We start from the raw sequence: 24973 nt of genomic DNA on the forward strand, positions 1-24973 counted from the left end.
CCATCTCTATCCTTAATCACTGCACATCCTTCCCATCTCTATCCCTCTGTCTGGCCAACCTGTAGAGATCCTTTTCTCCTTCTTTCGTGTCCAACCTGGTGTACATGTCTTCATATGCCTCTTGTTTAGCCTTTGCCACCTCTACCTTTGCCCTACGTCGCATCTCGATGTACTCCTTTCGCCTCTCCTCAGTCCTCTCAGTATCCCACTTCTTCTTCGCTAATCTCTTTCCTTGTATGACTCCCTGTATTTTGGGGTTCCACCACCAAGTCTCCTTCTCCCCAAGTACTCTCCTGCCTGTCCCTCTGATAACCTTGGCTGTCGTCGTCCAGTCTTCCGGGAGCTTCTGCTGTCCATCGAGAGCCTGTCTCACGTCTTTCCGAAAGGCCGCACAACATTCTTCCTTTCTCAGCTTCCACCACATGGTTCTCTGCTCTACCTTTGTCTTCTTAAGCTTCCTACCCACCACCAGTCATCCTATACACTTATAAAAAAAAAAATGCTCATTTAGTATTTATAGACATCTTGAATGACTACATAAATATTCAAAAAGAAAAAGGATACATTACTAAAAGATCCAAGAGCCATACTAAAAGGACATGAAAAAAATGATTGCCCACTTAAGAGGATTTTCGGGAGTATGGGATTTTTTTTTTCTTCCCTTAATTCTAACAAAAGAGAAAATAATTAAGGAGCAAGTACAAGGGACGCATCATGTAGACGCACTTTATTCCTAAAACAGAAGCTGCACCATCAGTAGCGGCACACAATTATATGTACACATATACACGCACGCACACACACGATTACCTAAATCTGTTATATAAAATATATCATCTGACAATGTACCTTTTGAATTCCTCTTCAGAGCTCATTGAGTTAAAGTGTGCGAGAGCGTCTGGAGCCCCAAATGGCGGGCGAGTGCGCGTCGGCGAGACGCTTCCTGTCCGCTCGCCGCGGGGAGGGGCGGGGCCAGGCGTCCACTTCATGTTTACAGCGTGGCGATAAAAAGGCGGGTACCCTTCTTTGAAAAAATAAGATTCTAAAAGCCATCTACAGCAAAAAAGTTGACCACTTGTTCCAAAGCCACTTCCTTTACACTGAGATGTACACACCCGCTAGGATTTGTAATATATAAAAGATATTAAGCGTTAAAAATTCCACATTTAAAAACTTACAATAAATAATATATGCAGGCATTTCATTAGGATAAAATTTCATCGATTGCAATGTACAGTCATTAAAAACACCTTTTTTTTTTTTTTTTACGAAACCTCCCTTGATCATCCAAAATGGATTCTTGGCAACCGATTGGACGCTGGCGCGTCACGCGACGGGTCCCGCGACCGCGCCTCGTGAGCATCAGAGCATGTTCATGATGAAGTTGTACATCTGCGTGAGCACCACAAAGTGAACGGGCAGACACGAGCGCCGGTCCTGGGTGGCGGGGTCGCACGTCAGCCAGGAGAGGGCGTTGTACTGCTCCAGGACAAATCTGTGGGAAAGAGGAACCGGTTCACTTTACAACCTTACAACCTGCGGCTTGAACAAAACCAACCAATTTAAAAAAAAAAAAAAAAAAGTGCCATTGACAGATCTCCACTTTATCCAAAAATTTAAATAATAACGCTGGCCTCACAGTTCTGAGGACTGGGGTTCAAAATCCCAGCCACACCTATGTGGAGTTTGCCTTTTCACCCTGTGCCTGCGTGGGTTTTCTGCGGGCCCTCCGGTTTCTTCCGACATCCCAAAAACATGCAACATTAAATTGGACACTCTAAATTGCCCCTAGGTGTGATTGTGAGTGCCAGTGGTTGTCTCTATGTGCCCTGCAATTGACTGGCAACCAGTTTAGAGTGTGCCCCGCCTCTTGCCCCTTGACAGGTGGGTTAGGCTCCAGCACACCTGCGACCCTTGTGAGGATAAGCGACTCAGAAAATAGATGGATATGACACAGTGTCCGAATCCCACTTCATATTGCTATGCAGGATTTAGCAGGGCAAATAAATCCAAAAGTTCTTGATTCAAATTAATTTGGAACAGTATTTAGTTGTAATTGTATGCATTTTGAAAGCGGTTGCACTGTTACTAAAAGGTTCTGCTTGTTTATTAAGAATAAACACACGGACAACTCACACCTTGTATCAGCCCCTCCCCCACATACGGTGAACTCTGCTTCGTAAACAGCTGCCAGAGAATGAGTTGATAACTGACACCTTGCGCAACAAAAATAAACAGTAAGACGAGAAATAATCTACAGGAAAAAAAAAAAATCCACTAAGGGTTCCTTTTGCTAGTTAATAACTGCCACCTTGCACAACAGAAAAACAGAGAACGACTACAAATCCGTAGTAGTTACCGAAATGCGATCGTTCCGTGGCAGCTACTCGCGGTAATCGACGCCGTGCGCAACAGCAATAAACAACTTGAAATAATCCGCAATGTTTTAATAATGGAGTGCTATATAAGGAAGCTTTTAAGGTGAATTAACAAACAAACAACAAAAAAAAGGGGTCTGACCTGAGGACATCAGAGGTGTGGTTGGAGTCGAGGGGGTGGGAGTGTTTACTGTGCAGAAGCTCATCTGATTGGACAGAAGACACGTGCAGGTGCAGAGAAGCCTGGGGAGACAACGTTCACGTCATTTCCATCATTATGAGCTCTTAAAAAACCAAAAAGGTCTTGTCCTGTACCTTGAGGAACAGAGGACACTGGTTCTGAGCTTGAGGACAGGCTGACCAGAACCAGTCTGGCAGCGGTCCGGCCTTGGCGGTGGACACGAAATAGCCCAGCGCCATCGGCTGCTGCAGGATGTTCAAGGCCTCCTCGTGAGACTCCATGCGATCCGCACTTTGACCCTGCAACGCGCCATCAGAAAACATTTCAAACGACATCCACCAAAATGCCACGAGGACGTTCAAACGGATCGATTGTCCAGCAACGTACGCATAATAAAATGACAACTTGGTAGAATTGAAGAAAATGGCAAAATCGACACTGCCTGGAACGCAACAGTTGGAAAACAAGACAAACAATGGAGGAAAGTGAGTCTCCTGCTGTCATTTGGCGTATGATTGCTTTTTTTTTTTTTTTTTTTTTGCGAGGACACAGAGGGCAAAGTTTGGCAAAGTGGAGACTGCGGAGTTTTTGAGGAAAGCTGTAAAACGGCTAATGTTCCAGCACGGACATTCGCCCTTTTATTTTAGTCTTCTTGCGTTTGAGGCAGACAGGTCACGATCAAGGCGCAGCAGCCATTGAATTATAGTGCCGCTGTCATGAAATTCATGATTTTTAGTATGTTATTAATGGAAAAAAAAAAGGCAACCGGTATTGGACCCATCCGTTTTCTTTCCACCACAAAACATGATTTTGATGTATATGGCTTTTTGTCACTCCCGCCGTGAAAATCCTCCTGAGGGTTTTGTTTGAGAAGCAGGAAGTGACGTTAGTAGCAGACACCCACTCAGGCGGTCTCGTGTGTTTATACTAGTTTTACCTGCGGGAAGGGAGTTCGTTGTTCCTTTGTGTTAAGCTAAAGTGCCGGCTCGTTGTATTGCTGGATATTGTTTGAACATTTTTGCGTATGGCCATTAAAGTGAATGATATTATATGTATTTTTCATTACAATTCGATTTTAGAATGTTTATAGGCATGACACTTGACCTTTAAGTGCTGTTAAAATCGATAGATATATTGTCGTTCAGTAGTTTGTAGTTTTGTATTGTACAGGGAAGCAGTACATGAAGTAGCTGACGTTAATATCTTTACGATAACTTGATCTAAACGCAAACGTGACACCAGTACAGACCTTGCTTCCATCGCCGCCCTGGTGGTAATGTGAACCAGGCGAGTGCACGGGGGACGTGGTGGGCGAGTTGGGCAGGATACTGATGATGTCCGGGTCCACCATCTCGAACAGGTCAAAGATGCCCATTCCGTCAGAGCCGTCTGCACAGAGCGAGAGGTCGGCTACGTTCGAGAGCTAACGATGCTGCTCTGCGCGTCGCCGAAACTCACCTGGATTGATCGGGTTGAAGTTGATGTCGATTGGTTCTGACGTGTTGGTGTTGACCTGCACCATTGCCGAGGTGGGAAACACCAGGATGTGCGTGCACGACGTGTCCTGCGGCGTGCTCAGCTGCGACGTCTGCATGTTGAGCGTGGTGCTGCGGCCGAACACCGAGCCCGTCGACACAGAATCTGGATAGTGGCAAATTTGCGCCGGTCAAGCACAGAACCGGAAGCGAGCGTTCGCTACGGAGTCTTACCTGGCATGACCACAAAGGAACCCTGGGGCTCCATGGCGACCAGGCAGGCGCTAAGGATGCTGGGAGTGTCAGCGGCAGAGATGCCGCACATCCGGCACGTCTCCTTCAGGCGCTTGCTGAGGGACTGAAGGTTCCTCCTGCTCAGCAGAATACTCCAGTCTGGAACGTCAAGCCCACCGGAACACATTAGCGTGTGTTTACTACTCAACATGTCATGTTTGCTTTGTAATTAGTTTTAGCAGTTTTCTCCTCTTGCTCGATGTGTCACATCCTTTGCTCCCGCTGGTCCGCCGCCGTACGTGTCACACGTTACGCGGCACCACGGAAGCGAGGAGAGATTCTGCACCACGTCAGAAAAGTGTGACTTGTAGGTGGTTCGAAGGGAAACTTGAGGAAGTTAGCGTCACACATTGCGTTAGCATGCATGGCTTCCTCTCTCGCAAGCAGCTGGGAAAGGAGGGAGGATGCGCCCATTTTTTTTTTTTTTTTTAAACAGCTCAACGCTGATTGATTTTTGTGACAAGATCTTGTTCTTTTGTTATTATTTTTCAGAAAGTTCTCTTTTCTTGGTCGGCTTTAAATTTACTCGGGCGGCCAGGCCAAGAAAAGCCTGCATAAAGGAGGCACTGGGAATTTTGTCGAAGCTGGAACCAATTATTCATGTTTATTTCAATTTATTTATTAACATCTATTATTTCTATTGTGAAAATTATGTTCAACATTTCAATTTTCAAATCCCATTCAAGAAGCAATTAAGTTTGTAAATGAAGGAATTTCTCAATGTCATATACCATAATTTCCGGCACACAAGCCGCACCTTTTTTTCCCCCTCACGCTTTCAACCCTGCGGTCTATGCGGTGATGCGGCTAATTTGTGCATTTTTTCTAACGGCCGCAAGGGGGCAGTCGAGCGGAATAGGTAAGAATGAAACCGGTGGAATATATGTGCCGAGGAACTGACTTTTACCGGCCCTGTTAGCGCTAGCGTGTTGCTGCTGTTACTGCAGTGTCTCAGTGATATTTACCGGTAAGTTTTATTTTAACCGACCATGTTAGCGTTAGCACTAGCTTTAGCGCGGCACTAGCGTTAAACTTTCTGTGTACCGTCTTTGTAAATATCTCGTGTTTCAATGTGGGTTTCTGTACCCGGTGAGGCTTGTAACCAGGTGCGCTCTGTAGGCCGGGAATTACGGCATTTATATTTTTTTTTTTTATAACAATATGACAACAGAAATTGAAGCACCTGCCGTGTCTGTGTGTACATTTACCTCTCAGCTCCCCATGTCCCATTCTCCCCAGGCGACCAATCACCACCCTCCAGGGTAGTGACGTCACCTGCACCAGGCCCAGACACCAATCCCAGAGCTTCTGCAGACCCAGTCGCCGGGCTGAGCTCATTTTCCTGCGAGCCCTGCAACAGAAAAGTTGAAGTGGATTCCAAAATAGATCATGGCCAGATTCGGCAACTCGGCAGGTGCGCTGGGCTCACCTGTTGGGCACGTCAATGCTGATGATGCAGCTCTCCAGCAGCTCTCCGTGCTGGTCGGTGCAAGAGGCCAGCAGCCAGCGCTGGTCGTGAGATAGGCAGTAGCCCACAAACAGGATGTTGTACTTTTGTGACGCATCCCCAAATGTCTCACCCAGCTCTGTCTGCTTATCTTTTACCGGAGCCAGAATGAAGGGCGGCGTGTAGAGACGCAGACACTCTGGCCTCTGCGCAAACATTTTTTTGGGGGGGAAGAAGCATAAGTTTAAGAAGATCAAGCTGCATCAAAGTGGGTGATTAATTGATATAATCACTTAACCTAGCTTTTAGGTCAGGCTGACTCTTTAACCGAAAAAGATAATGGCTGCTCGTTCCCCAAAAAGGCAGTTTTCTCAGTAATTTGAAAATGCTTTGACATTGCAGCGTTACACAATGAGGACAAATTCATTCAGTAATAAAAAAACTCTGCTGCGTTTCCTACATTGGAGTGACACAAAGGTCTCACATCACAGTCAAGCAGCTTGATGGCAGGCCTTATTTTACATTTTAATTCATCTTTTATTCCACCAAGTAAAAGACTGACAAATAATTGATTTTAACCGGAAGCAGAAATTATGTAGTAGATGACGTTCATAGAATAAATTCTAAAAAAGCCTAAAGACCAACACTGTTATAAAAATGTATTGTATTTGATTCAAAAACAATGAAACAGTCTAAACACTTTTATACATACAGGGTGTTAGTTTTTAATCCATTTAAATATGGCAAGACATTTTTTGGGCCTCTTCGGCGGGTTAATGCTGACGCCTATGTGTCAAATGTTCAATATTTGTTTCAGTGCAATTTTTTTAGCAAACAGAGCCTGAATCTGATTTATTTTCAAGTACGTGCCCAAAAAAAAACCCCAGAGGAGGTCAAGTTTTATTTTTTATGAAAATTATTTCAATAATTTATTTCAAAAAGTGAAACTTGAATGTTGTATCCGCTCACCACACACAAGGTGAAATATTTCAATCCTTTGTTTCAATTTTTATGACTACAGCAGAAAGACGAAAATAAATACACTATTTCAGAAAATTAGAATATCATGACCAAGTCCAACTAATTAAAGCAAAACACCTGCAGAGAGGTTTTCCTCAGCTTTGAAATGGTCTCAGGTCTGCCTTAGTAGGCTTTAGCTTCACGCGCAAGACTGCTGACTTGACGGTTGTATGGGAAAAACATCATTAACACCCTCCAGATGGAGAAAAGCTCTCAAAAAGAAACTGCAAAAGAAGCTGGATGCTCACAAAGTGTTGTATCAAAGTACATTAACGAAGTGTAAGAGGAAGGGAAAAATGTGGCAAGTGGCAGGGATGACCGTAGCCTTGTGAGAATTGTCAAAGAATGGCGATTCAGAAATCTGGGGAAGTTTCATCATGAGTGGACAGTCTGGTGCCGGTGCCAGTCAAGAACCACCATATGGACGTCTGCATGACGTGAGTTACAGCTGTAGAATTCAATGTGTCAAGCCACTCTTGAACCAAAAACATCAGAAGTGTCCGTGCTGGGCTAAGCAGAAAGAGTACTGGTCTGTTGCCCAGTGGTCACAAATAAAGTACTCTTTTCAGATGAAATTTAACTAAATTTCAGAGCGTTTCATGCTTCCGGCTGCTAATGATCTTTTTGAAGACAATTTTATTTTCCAGCAGGACTTGGCAACAGCCCGCAAAGGCAAAACTACAAACACCTGGTTTAAAAAACAGCACTTGATTGGGTAGTGTAATCACCTGACTTGAACCCGTTAGAACATTTATGGGGTATTCTCAAGAGAAAAACCAGGGAAGAGAAATCCTAAAATGCAGACAATCTGAAGGCCATTTTCCAAAGCAAATTGGGCTACAATAACACCTGAACGGTCCCAAATGCTGATCATAATCCCACACCGCCTTGGTGCTGTAAATGATGCAAAAGAAGACCCAACAAAATACTCCTGGCATTATTACTTTAGTACATCAACCTGTTTAAGATCCTTTTTGTTGGTCACACAAAATATGAATATTTTGTGAAATACTGTATTTGTTTATTTTTCTTGCCTGACTTGCCATAACGCTCAAAACTGAAACAAATAACTTCAAATGACTTCAAATTTTCACTGTGTGGTGTTGATTTTTCAAATTATGGAACTGTACTCTTCCCATTGACAATTTTTTGGGATTTGCTCTACATTACAATGCCAATGTTCTTTAGAATTGAAAGTTAACTACTCCCAAAAATGATGCACGCAAATGATTAGGCTTTATAATGCTATTTTATCTATTGCGTAACACAAAAACCCAACGATGCCATCGTTTATCATGATAGTTTGTATTGGAAAATGTATTACCCTAAAAAAATTGCTATCATGGGATGCTGAAACAGAACACAAAAGCAATGGCACCACAAAAATATTGTACATAGAAAAATCTGCCATATAGCGGGACTGCGATGCAACAACCATCCTATAGCGGAAGATACAGTATTGAGTGCTGGGACTCATTGTTTCAAGATGTGCGCATCCAGGCAGTAAAATGGTCTATGTAGTCTTAAGACATTTTTTAAATTAAAAAAAAAAAAATTAACGAGAAAGTTGAATCTAAGTTAAATCTGGAAGGAGGAAAAAAAAAATCCATAAAAACCTGTTTGGTTTCAGGAGAAATAATGGATAGCCCACAATGGAGGAGAAAAAAAATTGTCAAAATCAAAACCTGATTTGAATAATAATTCATTTGCTTTTTCTTTAAATAGTGAGGAAAAATTTACGATTTCTCCCCTACCCAACACACAAAAACATACCCGACAAAAATCCAGGATATACTTTAAAGCTATATTGCTTTCAGAATGTTACCTCTGGGTTCTTGAGAGCCATGTCGATGGCAAGGCCAGGCCCAAAGCCTGTCAGAGCCTTGAAGTTGGTGGAGTTTGGCAAGGGCCGCCGACACTGCGTGAAGACTGAAAAGGCGAGCGACTTGAGGTGCTGGCTGTACAGGTGACGCTCACCACTGTGCACAGGCTGCAGGAGGTACTGGCATGGAACGATCTGACAGCAAAACACAAGCAGATCAGGATCGGCACACACTTCAAATTTTACAGTTACACACTTAACTGTTTGGGGATTGGGGGGGATTTTAAAATAAAGGTAAAAGGTAAATGAGGCAGCAATAGCTCACTATGAATATTAACATCTCGATAAAGGTGTAAAAGAAATGCTGCAACATATCTGTAATGCTATAGTAACAGATATATACCAGCTTAGTTCTTAACAAATAAACGTATAATGTCTAAAGTCTACAAAGCATTTTTATATCACATATACCACTTGTAGCGCTTATACAGCTTCTAGCATCAATATGGTTGTCATTCCAAATTATGGCCACCTTTTGAACATTTTAAGTTTACACATCAGGTCCATAACTTTATAGCAGCTTTTCCTCAAATATTGCAATTATTACATCATCAAATATATAGTGTTGTGATCTACACCATTTCATGCTTGACTATATGGAGATGATGTATTACATCTAACCATCTTCCTCCAGGAAATACTTCAGAGCGGATCATGTCCTGATACTTGCAGGAAGAACGTCACCACTATTAGCACTAATTCCCTTTGACACGTTGAAGCAACCTTGTGTCAGCCTGTCACATTGCACCTGAACAAGCCTGCTAATGAGTCCCTCGCTCATTCTTTATTCCCCGTGGTGTTGAGCTCCTACATGCATCAACCAGAACAAATTCTCCCTGGAAATCTTACTTTAAAAGTAGACTGGTTTTGTGGAATCGGGAGACGTACCTGCACAGAGACTGCGTTTCTGATGTGAGCGGGAAGGAAATGGAGCATCTCCAAGTAACAACGCAGCAGGCCCAGCGTGTAAGCGCTGGAGTGGACCTCGCGGTCGGCATCTGTGTAGCTGAACGGGTCCACAATGTACACCACGATAGCGGGTGGGTAGGAAATGGCGTGGGACTCTCCATCCGTCGGCTTGCCTACTTTATCTCTGTCCATTGTGCTGTGGAGATGAAAACAATGTACACTAACATTTAATATTGGAAAAAAAAAAAAAACACACGTTATTGTGCTCCCCCGTCCTCCCCAAAAGATGTCTCAAACTGTCCCCACTACATTTGAAACAAGTGAAGACTTTACTTGGGTTACGCAAGTCATAAGGATCAGTCATATCAAATTTGCACACAAGCCACTTTAAACTCAGTATGTGGTTTGGAGGTGTCCACAGCAATGACTCACCTCTCTGGCGCCTCACTCGAGCTTTGACTAGGGGGGCCATTTTCCGCGACCGGGCCCTGCGGGTTCAACTGAGGCCCATTCTGTGACGCGCTGCCCTGCAACGCGCTGGCCCCAAACTGGGTGTAGGCGCCCAGCTTGGATGACGGCAACCCACCCATGGCCTGCGGGGGAGCCGGAGGGCCGCTGTTGATCTGGGCGGTGCCGCTGGCACTTGTGTGTCCTGAGGCAGCACTGGAAGAGGTGGAGTTCTGTGAGGATGCTGTGGCAGGGTTGCGCTGGGAGAGGAGCGAGCTGTCCAAAGACTGCTCTGATAGGTAGGGAGCTGAAAGAGGAGACATGATTCAACTGGGATGTCCTCAATACCGATTTTATGATTAAAACAAGGGCAGGCCATTCTTAAAAAAAAAAAAAAAAAAAATCCCCAGTTCAAGCGTGCAGAAAGGGTAAAATATTTTTAAAAATTATTCTTTATATGGCCTCATTACATTGCAGATTTGCACCTATTGCAGGTGACTATTGTTAGCATATAGGTTAGTACGACTACGATGTGCAAGAATAGCGCTCGATGACAAAACAAGGACTCCCTGTGATATCCCCCCGTTCCTCCAAGTCCAGAATTAGAATAGGAGTTAAGTACCTAGATCGTAGCGGCACACTTGAGCAAAGAGTTTAAGTTTATTGAAGGCCTCGCTGTTGCCATCTACTGCGGCCATCTTGAGGAACCAGTCACTGAGGGGCTGCGCTGCCATGTTCCTGCCTTCCGTGCTGCCCACCTTCAGGATGCCCTCAGGATGACTTTTGCAGATGGGCCTGTGCTGCCCGAGCTGGCACGCCTGTCGCAAGGCAATCAAATGAGGTATTCAGATTGTGAAACTTTTTTTTGTGGACATGGCACAAGAACACTGGGACGAAGCACACACCTCGTACATGGCGCTCAATTCTTTGAAAAAGCTCTTTGCCCGGCATAGGAGCGTTTCACTTTCTGGGCAGATGACAACAAAGCCGACATCCCTCTGGGAGCCGAAGGGATCCAAGAGCAGCTTTTCCCAATAAGGTAAGCCAAAGGGGGACAGTACCACGAAGTCATACTCGTAACCCACGAGAAATGTGGGGATGGGGAGCGGCTCAGGAGACTCATCTGTACCTGTGTGCCGAAAAAGGGGAGAAGGTTAGAGTGCTCGAGTAAAGTAGATTAAAGCCCGTGTATTCTCTACAGTTGTACCATAAGACCCCCTCCCAGCCATCTTGTGGAACTGCTGCCAAGTGAGGGGTCCCTGCACCCCCCATGAGCGCACGCTCCTCTTCTTCTGAATGGCATCCTGCAAGACAGGCTGGAGGGACAGCAGCACCCGCAGGACATCCTGAGAGAACAGCTTGTTCATGTCCGCTGCTGCAGGAGGAAATCAAACAAAATCTTACGTCATTACCTTAAAAAGGAATAAAGACAAGTTAAAGATGGAGAAAGGGAGAAAATGGGTCTGCTTACATTTGCATTTTGGCCACTGGTGAAGACAAGTGCTTTTCACTAGTGTTTCGTCAACTTTGCCCCCTGACATGTTGTCCATGAATTGCCGCCCGTGCTCCAGCGCCATGTAGCAGTCATTGTAACAGTCTCTCTCCTCCACCCTCACAAACGAGCTGGGAGCAGAGCTCAGTTTGGGGTACTCCACACCCGCCATCGGTGCAAATGGGTTGGTGCACTGATCCTGGAGCAGCAGAATGAGTTCATCTGGTGGTTTCTCCTTCAGACTGCAGGATTTATGTTTCGCAGACGACCGCAACTCTTCAAAGCAACGCTCCGTGTCGCGGCTCGCATCCGAGCCACGCCCGACCACATCCAGTTCGTCCTCCAGGAAGAGTCCGGCTGACTGACCGAAGCGTCGGTTGGCAACGGCGCTGAAACCGCATGTGCAGGGGTACTGAGCTTCCCCGTTATCCTTCAGGTACACGCCCACGTCGGCCCCTCTGATATTCATGTTGCACACGCACACACAGCAGCTGTCAAAGTTGCAGTCCTTGAAGAGGTTCATGACCGACTCGGATAGTATAAGTGTGACATAGAGGCTGTGGGCCTCCGGGATGGAGGGAACAGTGGCCGGCTCCACAGAACTGAGCGGTCGGCAGGTGGAGGAAGTGGAGGCGGGAGAGTAGAGGTCTGAGTTGTCGTACTTGAGCGAGCCCTGAACGCTGGAAGGTCCCCGGGGAGTCCGAGGTGTCCGTGGAGTGCGAGGCGTGGGCACAGAGAAGCGAGGGGTGGCCGGGGAGGGGAGGATGCCCGCGCCGCTGTTGCTGGGTGGGGCACTGCTGGACATAACGGGTGTGTGGGTCTGAGGGGTGTGGGTCTGAATGTCGTCAGCCTCCACGCTTGGGATGTTACTTTGATGAAATTGAGAAAGAACAGTGTTATGCAGTTGGATGAGAAAGTCGAATTGAAAGCAGTATACATACCATAAAAATAAACATTTTGTCTTGAGATGTTTTTCACCAAACTGACTTTTTGGAAAGTTGTTCCCATATGAATTACAAACAAGACCCCCCCACCCCGAAAATCTTTTTGTGGTCTACTAACAGAGCAAATTCTTGCTCAAACGATCAAAATTTTCATAAAAAAGGGGAGATTTGTATTTTTGGGAATTTTTTTAAATCAATCATCAAGCATCTTACCATTTCTGTTTTTGTCAAAATACACCGATGGATTAAAAAGAAAGAAACTGGAGCCTCCCTGACCTCTGCTCGTTTTGAGGGGGCAGGCGAATCTTATGCAAATGGAGCAATGGGATAGAATTGCTTCATTGGCATGGCAACCAGAGACAGAGCTAGTGGGTTGCAATGAGGCATCAGCTATTACTACCAACTAAGTATATATAGATACCAGTGTGCATGCAAAACAGTTATGAAAATTTGTAAAAATGATTATAAAATCCATAGCATCTGTTGGTTATTGACATTTGTCATTTTTAAATGTGGCTTATTTAATTTGTGTTTGACATTATTTAGATACACCACATAAAATGTGTAACAATTCTAACAACATTGTAAGGGCACATTGTATTCTGTATAAACATTTGAATATTTTGAAGTCATGATTGTAGAAACTAAACCACTGTTAATTTACTGAATAGATTCACATACTACACTGATAGCGAAGTTCTGCCAAACCTTTCCATTTATAATTCTCTTTTTATAACATGACTTGCTTTTTACAAAACTGATGCTAAAATTATCATATTGAATTGTACTGTTTAAGATGAAGTTCAGTCTTCCCAAACAAACAGATAAGCGTTCTGCATTTCTTACCTGTCTTTCGGCACCACCGGCGGAATCAGTTCCATTTTGCCGACACTCCAGCTGCGCATGTACACATATTTGTGCTCTGGCAGCTTGATCGGCAACAGATACTGACTGGGAAGCGTCTTCAGCGGGGCGTACATTGAGCAGCCAATGAACGGCTGACTCGTTTCTGGCTTGTACACGAAAGAAAAGTCCTACAAACAAAGATACAGGCGAGAATTTCAAAGATGGTGTCCGTGTGTTCATAGCTTGGGCGGGGGTGTCACGTACCTTCACTTCGGAGGGCTTGGGGCTACAGAAACCCTCCTCCACTTCCATCTTGAAATGGTTGTTCAGCTGGCTCCCGTCCAGCAGGGTTAGGCCCGCCCCTGCTTCTAGGCTGTCTTTGCTGCCCGAGTTCATGGGGGAGTAACCCTGCTGCTCCAGAGAGGGCGGGGTGGGAAACATCTTGTGCAGATCTGCCGTGCCTGCCGAAGAAAAGGAGGCTATTACTTCCCTTGTCAAAACATTCACAACTGAAAAGATCCGATGATGATAATCTTACTTATACATGACAAGGAGTCCAAAGAGGTGGGTTTTGCATCCTTTGAGACAAACTTCTCATCTACACCTGCGCCAGCTCTTTTGGCTCCAGGCTTTGTGATACACAATAGAGTCATTAAGTAATGCAACATCCACTCATTCCTAAAAATTCTGAGAGCATCTTTAGAAGCGTACTTACCGCTAACTCATCTTCATCTGAATTGAAAATTTTATCCAAGTCGCTGTATGACACAGCCAGGTCGTTCTCATGGATGAGGCTGGTGGAGGCGGCCGGCTTAGTGCCTGATGGGCCCTGACCTTCTGCAACGTGTGCACACAAAGCACAGAGTGAGAATGCGCCCTGTCCTAACATCTGATTTCTACACCAATGAACTACACTCACCATCAGCTGAAGCCCCCGATCCATCATCCAGCTAAATTTGGAAGAAGATCAGAGATTAATGTAATAAACGGCAGTATTTTGTCATTCCAATTATTTGAAGACAAAAGAAAAAGCCCCATCACCAATCCGTTTGAAGGCTTAATAGATGAGGAAATCCATCTTGGCCTAGTGTGATAATTACCAAATCTGCTTATCGTTCGATAAATAAAATGACAATTTCTTTTATGACTCAAATTCTCATTTACAAGTTTGTATATTTCCATATGTCAGCAAAATAAAATGGTGGTGCTCCGTTCCCTTGCCCGTTAGTCACAGCTGTAGGAGGCGGGACTCCCCCACGTGGACACAAAAACTGATGACGCAGACAGCGTTGAATCAGACAGAAAGACTGAGTCTAGTTTAGCTAAGTTTACCGATGACTAGCTGGTCGCTGTACAATTAGATAAAGCTGAGCGACATAAAGGGAATTAGTACCAAAACCTAATGCCATAGCGGCGGCGAAGGAAGATTTTGGATTAAGCCAGATGAATCCGGCAATCCCGGCAACATTGACGAGCTACTATGTTGATTTTGTATGATGTTGCAACAAAATCTGGAATAAAAGTCCACTTAAAAACACCCTATGACATTTCCCACAAGTTTGGAATTAAAGTCTTTTCTCAACAATGCAATTATAAACATGGGCATTACTAGATTTATAGCCAAAGAGATGCAGTCATTGACCGTGTTGAGAAATCAGCACTTAAAGCAATACTGGATACCATTAGTAAGCAGTACAAATGATCCAAAAGATGACACAAGATCAATAAATTCATTAGCGTGACAGGCCTACATACATCTCAAAACAATCTGACGTATTGTGTTCAATTTAAACATTTTTTTTTAAATTTCAACAGGAACATCCAACCTTCATTTCCAAAAGTCCAACCATTACGATTCCCATGAAGAATTAAGTACATTTAGCCAAATGCTAAACCTTCCAGCGGAATATAGAAAACGTTTGTAGAAGTGGTAAACCCAGACTGGATTGTGAGGATACCCACCTTGTGTTTCTTGCTCCCATCCCTCTCAGCTCCAGCCTTGTCCCTCTTTTCCGTAAACGTGAACTCCTCGTCCCCCTCGACGAAGGCATAAGGGTCCGGCTCCTCGCCGTGGTCACAATCCACTGTGGCACATGACAGGTAGGTGTTCCTCCGCTGGGCGTAGGTCTTCACCAGTTCCTGGGACACTTTAAGAGGCCTCATTGAGCCTGCCATTAACCTGAAGAGGAGATTTGGTTTAATTTTTTCATTTCCATTAAAATTTTAGTATTTTGCAGGCTGGCAAGTTGCTTACTCAGTAACAGATACAACACTTTCCGCGACTGCACCACCTCCAGAATCATCTCGTATTTTATCCACAGGTAGCATTGGCGTCTGAAAGATGGCTGCCTTCTTTCTAGGCAAGTTAAAGTACTTCCAAGGGTTGTGCCCGGGGTCTTCGTTAGGGTTAACAGCGGAACCAATAAAGACGGTGGGCTCCAGGGTTTCATTAAAGGGAGGGGGAAAGGGGAGAGGCAATGGCATGTTTTCTGGAGGGGGCTCCTCAGACGAACTTTTCTGAGGCAACAGACAAGGCTCCACTGAAGGGGGGTAGAAGGGCTGGTGAATGGGCGTAGAGTTCTTCATGCCACCCGGAGTCAGGTCGCCTTCAACGTGGTCACAGGGGTGCGGGCTAAGTGGCGGGGGTGGCGGCGAGCCGACAAGGTCAGCCGAGGGGCCGTGGGTGTGCAGCGTGGGAGCTTTTGAGGGTGCGGTGGTGTCCACATGGTGCAGGCTAGGGTAGGATCCCTCTTCTTGCGTTCGCAGACAAAGTCTCTGGGTTTGAGGCTCTAGCGGCTGCTCGTCACTCACAGAGTTACGGTGGTGAAAGGGTGTCTGGGGCCTCTTCTGCTGCTTCTCCCCCTTTTCCCCCTTCTCGGCCAGCTTGTGCTTGGGGGCCGGCGGGGTGGGCTGGCCTGACAACGGCGGATGTCCTGAGGTGCTGTTGGGCCGTTGCTTCTGATTTTTATGTCTAAATCAGGAGAAAAAAAAAATATATATATATACTTACCAAAACATTATTGCATATACAATCTAGTCAAAACTAAACTACATAAAAAGTATTTGGTCATTTAGAGGCCAAGGATGTTAATTCACTGTACACCAGAGCATATTGTGCAGTTCAAATGGTCAGGAGACGTTTCTTTATACATTTGATTGTCTTGTACTTCTTTGGTTGCGCTATTGTCAGCAGATAGAGATTTCCTTTTCAGATTAGTGTTGAAATGAAATTCTCTTTTAATTCCGCATTCAAAATTTGTCATCGGGCATGCACAATATTTTCGTCGATACTGATAACTTACTGCTTCTTAACAGATACAATAAGCGATAACATTAATATTTTTCTCTTTTGCTAACTGCAGTTTGTGCACACCTTTGGGAAAAAAATAATTATCGTAGCCCAAAATGACATCAATACCTGTTAAGGTAATTGCCCGCCTTTATTTATTTATTTTTCTTTCAATGGATTATCAAATCTAAACGTGCGTGAACGTGACAATAGCACTGACAACCTTTGAGACGTGCAACTCCACCGTCAAACTTCGGAGAACAAGGGCTCACATAACATCCGTAAATGGGTAGTAGATCTCACGTCCTTATTTCCATCTGTCAGTCTACAGAGGTGTGTGGGAATCATGTCGGATTTTGCAGGCAAGCAATCGGAAATATCGCGGTTTGGAGTACAAGCTGTAGCTCTAAGTGGTTTATTAGCTGACAAAAGGGAGTGTCCTCAATGATGGTAAAAGGATTAGTCGTCAAGTGCCATCATTTCCATGATGAAGTCACATATCGTTATGGCCATCAGGTCACAAATTGTCTAGCGGTGATGGAACACGCTCCATTTTCTTCATGGCTAGCTTTAGGGTAGTAGCAGAGGAGGTGTCTTTATAGGCTTTCAAAACACCACTGTATCAATGACGACATTTGAAGTGGCTAATGAGATTTGATGTGTTGAAGTTCCATTTTTTTCCCCTGCTCATGGGATTTTGCAGAGAATTTTTCCTGCAAATACCAATCAAAATCTCTTTCTTTGAAATGGTTATGAAATATGTTCAATGCCACGTTTACAACAGGCTGTATTCAACAGGGAGGAGGTAAAATTTGCATTCTGTAGTCCTAATAATTTCAGTTTCAGACAGAATTATGCATCACTGCGTATTCTTTTTCTCTCCAGACACTAATATGCCTGCTATTTTTCCTGTTCAAAGATAGTTACTCTCTGCAATAATGCAACTCCAGACAGACCTATGTGACGAGTGTACTGTTATCAGCCAATCACTTGTTTCTGTGTGTCATAACTACGTCACAACATCTGAGCAATTAGCATGGAATCTGTCTTTATCCTGTTAATTAATCCTTGTCTTCAGTTTATGATAACGAAACTGAAATAATAATCTTATTGGCTTATGCTATGGGCTATTTCGTGGGTGTACCTTGAACAATTGCAATGAGGCCTGTGGACGGGCTCCACGAAATCCCAAAGCCCTGGTTTGTCTGCCTCCTCCTCACAGGTGCCATTGGTCAAGTTTGTAAACTTCCTCCTACAGTAGAAAAAAAATGAATTAATAAGAAATTCCTGGCATTTATCTTATGGAAGGAGAGGAAATGCCTTCACATACTTGTTCCCCATGCGGTTTATGTTATACTCCTGCCAAACAGACTCCACCATGTGGCTGGCCAACCTGCGAGGGATTTTCCCCCCATGAAGAGTGTTGTTGGAACTGTAGCCGTCAGACACAGAAGACAATTTATGCCACTTCTGAGCCGGTTGATAGTCTACAGAGGAGGAAAGAAACATGTTACATACCAATACTATGACTATACTATCTATAACACAGTGGTACATTGACATACAAGTTTTAATTCTTCCACGACCAAATTCACAACTGAATTCACTCATTTTTAAAACATTTTTTCCCCCAATGAACATAAGTGAACTGCCATTGAGCAATTTCAGCTCCCCCAAAACTTATTTTTTAACAAAGAGCGTACAAAGGAATAACCTGTTTTTATAAAGTGTAATAAAGCCAAAACCCACACATGTACACTTTGGTGCATGTGTGTTGTGTCCCTTTAATTGGGAGTGGCCTCGGAGTGACGTCAGAAGCTTTCGCTCCAGCTCCAATTGGCCATTTTCCACATCTGTTCCATACCGCTCAAAGTACATCTGTGAATGTGGCCCTCGCAAAAAATGTAATCCCCCAAAGGGAAGGAAGCCGGGGGTCATGCCCCTAAAAGTTTGAAAACCATTGGAGTAAACCAACATTTGTTCTTAAGAATGTTTTAATTTTTTTTGTTTGACTGCTTGTCCTGTTCAATAAAGGGCAGAAAACACATCACTGAGCGTAGCGGTTCTTTTTTTCCCCCCCTACTTCCCTCAAGGAGAAGCATATCTGAAGCTCAACTGCCCACAAATGAAATTTTGTCTCATGACTAAAAATGAAACTCACCCAAGTTACAGCTCCTAAGTCAAAAAACTTGGAAGTCAAGCTACGACACCACATGGTCTGTACATTTAGGAAATCGTTGCAGTCGTACCAGTCTGAGCTTCCTCCGGCGACGTTGGTGGAGTCAACGTGACGGAGGACATGGCGGGGTCTCTGTGGGCAGCCTGGCCCGGTTGAGCGCTGCACATGCTTCCTGAGGTGTTGGATGAGCCTTGAGGAACCACAACAGGGAGGTCCGTCAAAGGAAGGAGCACCAGACAGGAAGGGTACACCATCCTTACACCAGCTGGAAGACACACACAGACATAGGATGAAAAAAATTAAACGTGTTCCAGAAAACAGAGAAAATACTTAAAATGTTTGATGCCTTACCGACGAGGACTTCCACAGCCGCCAGGGAGTCATCCTCCCAGTCGCCATCCTCCATCTTTTCCTCTTGGACCTCCTTGGGATCCGGGCTGATGGGATAAAACTGCCTCCATTCCTCGATGAGCTTCTGAGTTGGGTGGTCGGACATCTTGAAGCCCTGGCCCGTGAGGGTCCCGTTCAAGCCGTAAGGGCTCAAGATGACTAAAATGCAGATTGGGCGTGTGAACAAAGAATCACGGCAACAAAAAGAAGTGTGATCGGCAAGGAGAGGCTTCCTGTACCTTGCAAGGGGCTGGAGCTCTGCTGGGCGAGGCTCAGGTGCTCCTCACTCAGCCGTTGCAAAGGCTGGTGTTGCGCAATCTCCACGCTCGTGCACACATTGCTGTCGCCATGCACGAAGAATGTGAACGCGCAGGAAAGGTGCTCACTGCAACGGGGTGAGAGACAAACGGCGACATTTAATACAGCAGGATTAGGTCCTTCAAAAGCACAATCACATTTTGGAATTAGGCGTCAAGTGGATCACCTGCAGGCAGGTACCTTTTTGAAACCAACAAAGATGTAGTATCATATTCTCAATGTCATCAATCCAACTGCTTAAAATACTTTCCAATAAGACTATCAATACCTTTATTAATGGACAACTTCTAAATAAAAGTGAATGAAGAAGAAAAACGCAAAAGCAAGGCTATGGAACTTTTTTTTTTTTTTTTGGGAAATAACTATACGCTGACTCGTTACCGGCTTAACAGTGATCGTTCCGGATACTGGGAAGGGAGAGCGCGCCACCGTCTGACATTGCAATCCAGTTTGGCACGGTTTCCAGCATCGTGAAGAAAAGAGGGGGGAACTGCTTGGGGGTTACATGATTTTATTACCCCCGCTTTCAAGCAGCAGAGGGCAAAGTTCTCTTTGGGTCCGGTGTCAAGCCATTGTAACCTGCTAATCATCGCCTCCATGGTCGCTAATAAAAGTATTCGTCTTACCATGTTCTTTAAATTGTTTACATTATCATGGATAGTGAGGCGTGTCTGCAAAGATGGAAAAGCGTGATGCTAGTAGCTAAGCTATTGCGTTGTGAAGTCATAAAACATTGAAATAAGTGATCGAGTGATACAGCTCTGGAACTGCTGTCTGATATATTAGAGAATAACCCAAAATAACAAGGCAACCGGAAATGAATAAATGGGTCAATAGAGATGTCTTCAGTGAATGGGGTCAGATAAAAACTACTGTACACCATAAATAGCAGCAATAATATTTTTAACATAACCATTATTAGTCCCACAGTGTCATAATTTCAGTAGAAAATGGATATAGGAAATATAATGATTATGAATAGTATAAAAAAATACAAGTACATTCAGAAAACAGAAATCTGATCTACTATACATGAATAAACAATCCAATCTATCAGCAATGTTATTAGTTTGTCTGAAAAATAGAGTCCCGGGTTTTAATATTGATGTTTGAGATCGGATTCATCTGCTTCAATAGATTATTATTATTATTTTTTTTTTAAATACAGAGGTTCAAAACAGAATTAGGAAAAAGCAAGTTTTGACAATGGCCCATCCAAATCTCATATACTTTGATTCAGGCTGCAATTGCACCTGCCATTACAAAGTTGATGCAAAAAAAACAAAATGAAAATAAAAACTGAAGCCATAATTTATTAACGATTACAGAATCATGACGTTGTGCAACTGCAGAGTACAGCCAATTATTTTTTACCCTATTAAATAATAAACCTAATTAATAGTACTTTATAATCGCTGTCCCACGTAATGCTCTTGACAAAAGATGGAAAATATGGAAATTGAGACAAATTTGGACTAATTGTTCTGGAAGTGAATTTCTGTAGGTTGGAAATAAAAACTATTTTACAGACTTAAAATAATACAATAATAGCCTTCATTATTTCCTAATTCTAGAAGCGGCCAAGTGCACTCAAATAGTACTTGTTGACATAGTTGGTCTAAAACCACAGTGCACGCTCAGCATTTTCCAAAGGCTGACCCTGTTTACTGGCCGGCGAGGGTGAGTGACAACAACTGTGTTAGGAGGAACTGACTCAACTCCCACTTACAGCACGTAACACATTTATTAGACCGCCACCTAATCTAAGTCTTACGCTACAGCCGCTCTGAATTGACAGCACCGGCAATACTAGGATTCATTATTTACTTGCATTTCTGAACAGAAATCTCTTTATTAGTAGAATAGTAATTTATGGAAATCTAAAGCGATTACTAAATATTAAAGTCCAGGCTACAGAATTTCATGATGCTGGATGCTCTAGTAAGACAAATTGCAACTAAATTCAATGGTTTAAAATTTTTGAAATACAGTAAAACTCAAAAGGATAATAATGGAGTCATTTTTTGTTATTTCAGTATTTTATGCAACTCATCTCAGTAGCATAATTTTCTGTGATTATTTTAGCTCTATATGTTGATCCAATATAATTTTCCTGTGAATAATGGTCAGTATTGGACACGTAATAACTAATTAAATACTATTTAATCTTAGTTATTACATATTATGTATTTTACTATACAGGTACCACAGTACTATTTACTAAGAAAGCCCTGAAAACAAAGTAAACCATTTTGCATATGTTGAGTCATGACCTACTTGGCTATCAAACAATGACAATCAAATGTGAGGACAATTTCAAAAGGGGAAAGGATAAAAATCCTGTGTGTGTGTGTGTGGGGGGGGGGGGGGTGCTTTTTTCTTAACAGAATCAATGTGCACTTACTGCTACACTAGACCATAAATTTGCCAAAGATGATTTCGGTCTTCGTTGGAACGAAAAAGAACATTCAAATCCACTTTGCATGTGCATCTGTGTGGAGCCTCTCCCCTAAATATGTACCGAAACCTGCTGAAGGCTGCTTTCACATACTGTAACAGACAGATTTTGGACTGACAGTTGGTAGAAACTGCCTGCAGGCAACGTTTGTCCTTTCTACCATCAAGAACTGACAATTATCCAAAGAAAATTAAAAAGGGCTTACCTGAATACTTGGTATGTCTTGATCTTTTGCCTAAGAGTAAGTGAATTTCTCAAACCTCACCGAAGAAATATGTAGAACTATGCAGCAGAAAGTACAAAGAGCCTGGCGGTGGTAAAACACAAGCATGTGGACTAAACACATTGGAGCAGTCGAGGCATCTACTTTTGATCGCCTTTCTTGTAATTAGGCTTGGCTTGGCTCGGCTCCAGCGGAGTCTGCTCAGGGCGACGCAGTCAACATGTTTTGGCACAGTTCGCAGAAACATATTGAGACACAGGACAAGGAACCAGGCCTTGCTAACTGAACCACCCGGCCGCTCTCCAGGGGGCGTGTTGCATTGCGTCACATAGTGAAGCGCAAAGAACACTGTCTCATGGTGGAGGAGGTCACACATCAAGACAACTGTGATTTAATACATCTAAAACGACGCCGACACAGACAAAAATGCAACACGTGAGAAGATCAAGCAACATGTAACAGTCGACTATACCTATGGTATCACAATCTGTTAGTTCTTAAACAGTGCGACACTTAGAGTACCCCAAGCAGCTCACATCTGCAAGTGCCACTTTTCCAGATGATTGCCAATGGGAACAACTGAAGGATAAATAGTATGAATGACAACATCTGTCCCTGCTGAAGTATAAATACAAAACCAATCCTGCCAGAAAGCTTCCACAACCGGTCTCATAAAATAATATTTTTTTTTCAAAATCCAAACTACAAGTGTTTCCCTTCCAAGTGATCTGCTTGGAGTCTAATACACTTTCCCAGCCTTTTCTAACATGCCTTCGCACACTGCTGGAAGGATTTTTCCAGGATCCTTTGTAGCTTTGTCGTCACAGCCATATTGATGCTGTCCACATCTTCAAACCCATTGCCATTAATAAAGTAAGTAGGGCAGGCCGAGACGACCTTAAAAATCAATCATTTTCCACCTCAGAAAAATCCCACTTCTGATTTTAATTCAGATAAAAAGAATCTTGGCGTTTCATTAAAAAGAAAATGACAATGAACAATTAAAAACTTGGAAGAGGTCATTTAAACACAATCCTTAATAGATCTTTATAAAACATTTGAAATGTTTGACAATTTAACAAATTAAATATTCCCTTTGGGATTAATGTGTTACATGTTACTGACACTGAACCTAATGAATAAAACGGGATGCTTCCAAACAAAATTAACATGAATAAAATATGCTGGCTCCAAACAAAATTAACCTTTGACTTGAAAATGTAAAAATTCTGCCAGGTAGATATCCTCCTGAAGTTTAACCTGCATGCCCTGTTCCATGTTACAATATCACCCCCCCCCAAAAAAAAAAAAAAAAAAAAACACCGAAAAAAACTCTGATGGGACCTTTAGCTATACATTTTTTAGCATCTATTTTTCAGCTGTGCAAAGTTTGTTTCGTTTCATGCAGCTTTAATGTTTGACCAACTTCATGATTCTCTTATTGTGAAGTCACACTACCGGATGTAGTCAAAAATATAAAGTGTGACTAAATGGAAATAAACCCTGGTGAAGTTTATGCATTTAGATTGATCTTGAACATAGATTGCATGTAGATTATTACAACAGCTTTTACCATCATTAGGTGGATGTTTCAGGATGATCGAATACCTTCTGTTGGGCTTGTAAATCTTACATAAAACAGGAAATAACGTGGCTCATGGTGTCTGTTTCTTAACGGGAACTTTGGCTTTCATGCTGCACACCTTAGTTTCAAGTTCAACAGTCTTAAAACATACAGCGGACCGTTTCTTGCTCATTAACTGACGCTGCAAATCTGAACCAATTCTGAATGACCGACTAAGCAGTTTTAGTAAACTAGCTCGCCTCTGTTTGCTGCCATGTTGTCAGTATGAATAGTGAAAGGCAACAATCTACAGAAGACGCTTAAAAAAAAAAATCCTAAAAAAATATTAATTAAATGAAGACATAACGCAGTCCTTCTTTTAAGTGCCCGGCTTTGAAAGCACTACACAGGAACATCTTGATTCGGAAAAACGTAGCGTACAGATGAATGGTCCACCAAGCAGAAGAAAACTGCCATATATATATTGCAGACAGTTGTGCCGCTTTGTTTGCATTGCAAAAAAATTTGCCCAAAAGCATCTTTAAGGTGCATGCAGAAATTAATAGGAAGGATGGATAGCATATATTTGGCTAAGGGGAAAAAAAGACACATTGGCATGTAGTACTTCATAAATGCAGCTAAATTACGAGTATAAGCAGAGTACTGTTTATTATTACATGTGGTCATTACTGAGCAGGCTAACAGCAGGCGGTCCCACCTTTTGCTGATGACTTTCTCATCCTTCTGATAGGGCTTCACAAACCACTTGCCGATCCGCACGAAGCCACGGTTCATGAGGCAACGCTCCAGCAGGTTGTGGATGGCTTTGAACAGTAGTGTGCGACACTCGTAGGACAGCCCGCTCTCCCACTCGCCGTCCTCCTCACCTTGAGGCAAGCGGAGAAGTTAGAAAACTGGAAATGTACAAGCACATGCACGTATCCCACTGGGTATCCCCCAATTGTGTGTTTAATTACCATCGAAGTTGTCAGTTGAGTGTAAACTAAATGGACAACTCAAGTGAAACCGTCTTTTGAATGACACCGTCATAACTTATAACATTTATTATTGTGCATCAACTATAAACACACAATGGTTGAACATGATGCACAAACTGATGAGTCAAATACTATTATAACAATATTCTACCTTAAAGTTAATAATGCTTAATTATAATGTTACTGATTGTCAAAAGTAAACTGCTGATAATTACTGATAGTAAAGCAGTGAAAGTTCC

General features: G+C 43.2%; 1 protein-coding gene across 2 annotated transcripts in view; it reads right to left on the reverse strand.

Moving 5' to 3' along the window:
- Nucleotides 1-710: 710 nt before the first annotated feature.
- Nucleotides 711-24973, reverse strand: part of LOC133504615 (mediator of RNA polymerase II transcription subunit 13-like) — a 28420-nt gene continuing 4157 nt past the window's right edge. The window contains exons 3-30 of one of the 2 annotated variants that reach the window (XM_061827047.1): nt 24455-24623; nt 19413-19558; nt 19135-19332; nt 18854-19048; nt 17935-18091; nt 17749-17856; nt 15570-16286; nt 15278-15494; nt 14235-14265; nt 14031-14149; nt 13854-13944; nt 13580-13776; nt 13316-13503; nt 11505-12394; nt 11241-11408; nt 10939-11162; nt 10656-10851; nt 10019-10340; nt 9566-9782; nt 8621-8812; nt 5758-5981; nt 5537-5679; nt 4269-4427; nt 4018-4200; nt 3809-3948; nt 2694-2858; nt 2521-2621; nt 711-1495 (exon numbers count right to left, since the gene is read on the reverse strand). In XM_061827047.1, coding sequence (XP_061683031.1) covers nt 1363-1495; nt 2521-2621; nt 2694-2858; nt 3809-3948; nt 4018-4200; nt 4269-4427; nt 5537-5679; nt 5758-5981; nt 8621-8812; nt 9566-9782; nt 10019-10340; nt 10656-10851; nt 10939-11162; nt 11241-11408; nt 11505-12394; nt 13316-13503; nt 13580-13776; nt 13854-13944; nt 14031-14149; nt 14235-14265; nt 15278-15494; nt 15570-16286; nt 17749-17856; nt 17935-18091; nt 18854-19048; nt 19135-19332; nt 19413-19558; nt 24455-24623 — 5990 coding nt within the window. In that variant the 3' untranslated portion in view covers nt 711-1362. Of the gene's footprint in view, nt 1496-2520; nt 2622-2693; nt 2859-3808; nt 3949-4017; nt 4201-4268; nt 4428-5536; nt 5680-5757; nt 5982-8620; nt 8813-9565; nt 9783-10018; nt 10341-10655; nt 10852-10938; nt 11163-11240; nt 11409-11504; nt 12395-13315; nt 13504-13579; nt 13777-13853; nt 13945-14030; nt 14153-14234; nt 14266-15277; nt 15495-15569; nt 16287-17748; nt 17857-17934; nt 18092-18853; nt 19049-19134; nt 19333-19412; nt 19559-24454; nt 24624-24973 lie in introns of both variants that reach the window. The other variant, XM_061827046.1, reaches the window with a different exon arrangement.

This window comes from Syngnathoides biaculeatus, chromosome 8 (assembly GCF_019802595.1).
Source record: "Syngnathoides biaculeatus isolate LvHL_M chromosome 8, ASM1980259v1, whole genome shotgun sequence".
NCBI classification, from domain to species: domain Eukaryota; kingdom Metazoa; phylum Chordata; class Actinopteri; order Syngnathiformes; family Syngnathidae; genus Syngnathoides; species Syngnathoides biaculeatus.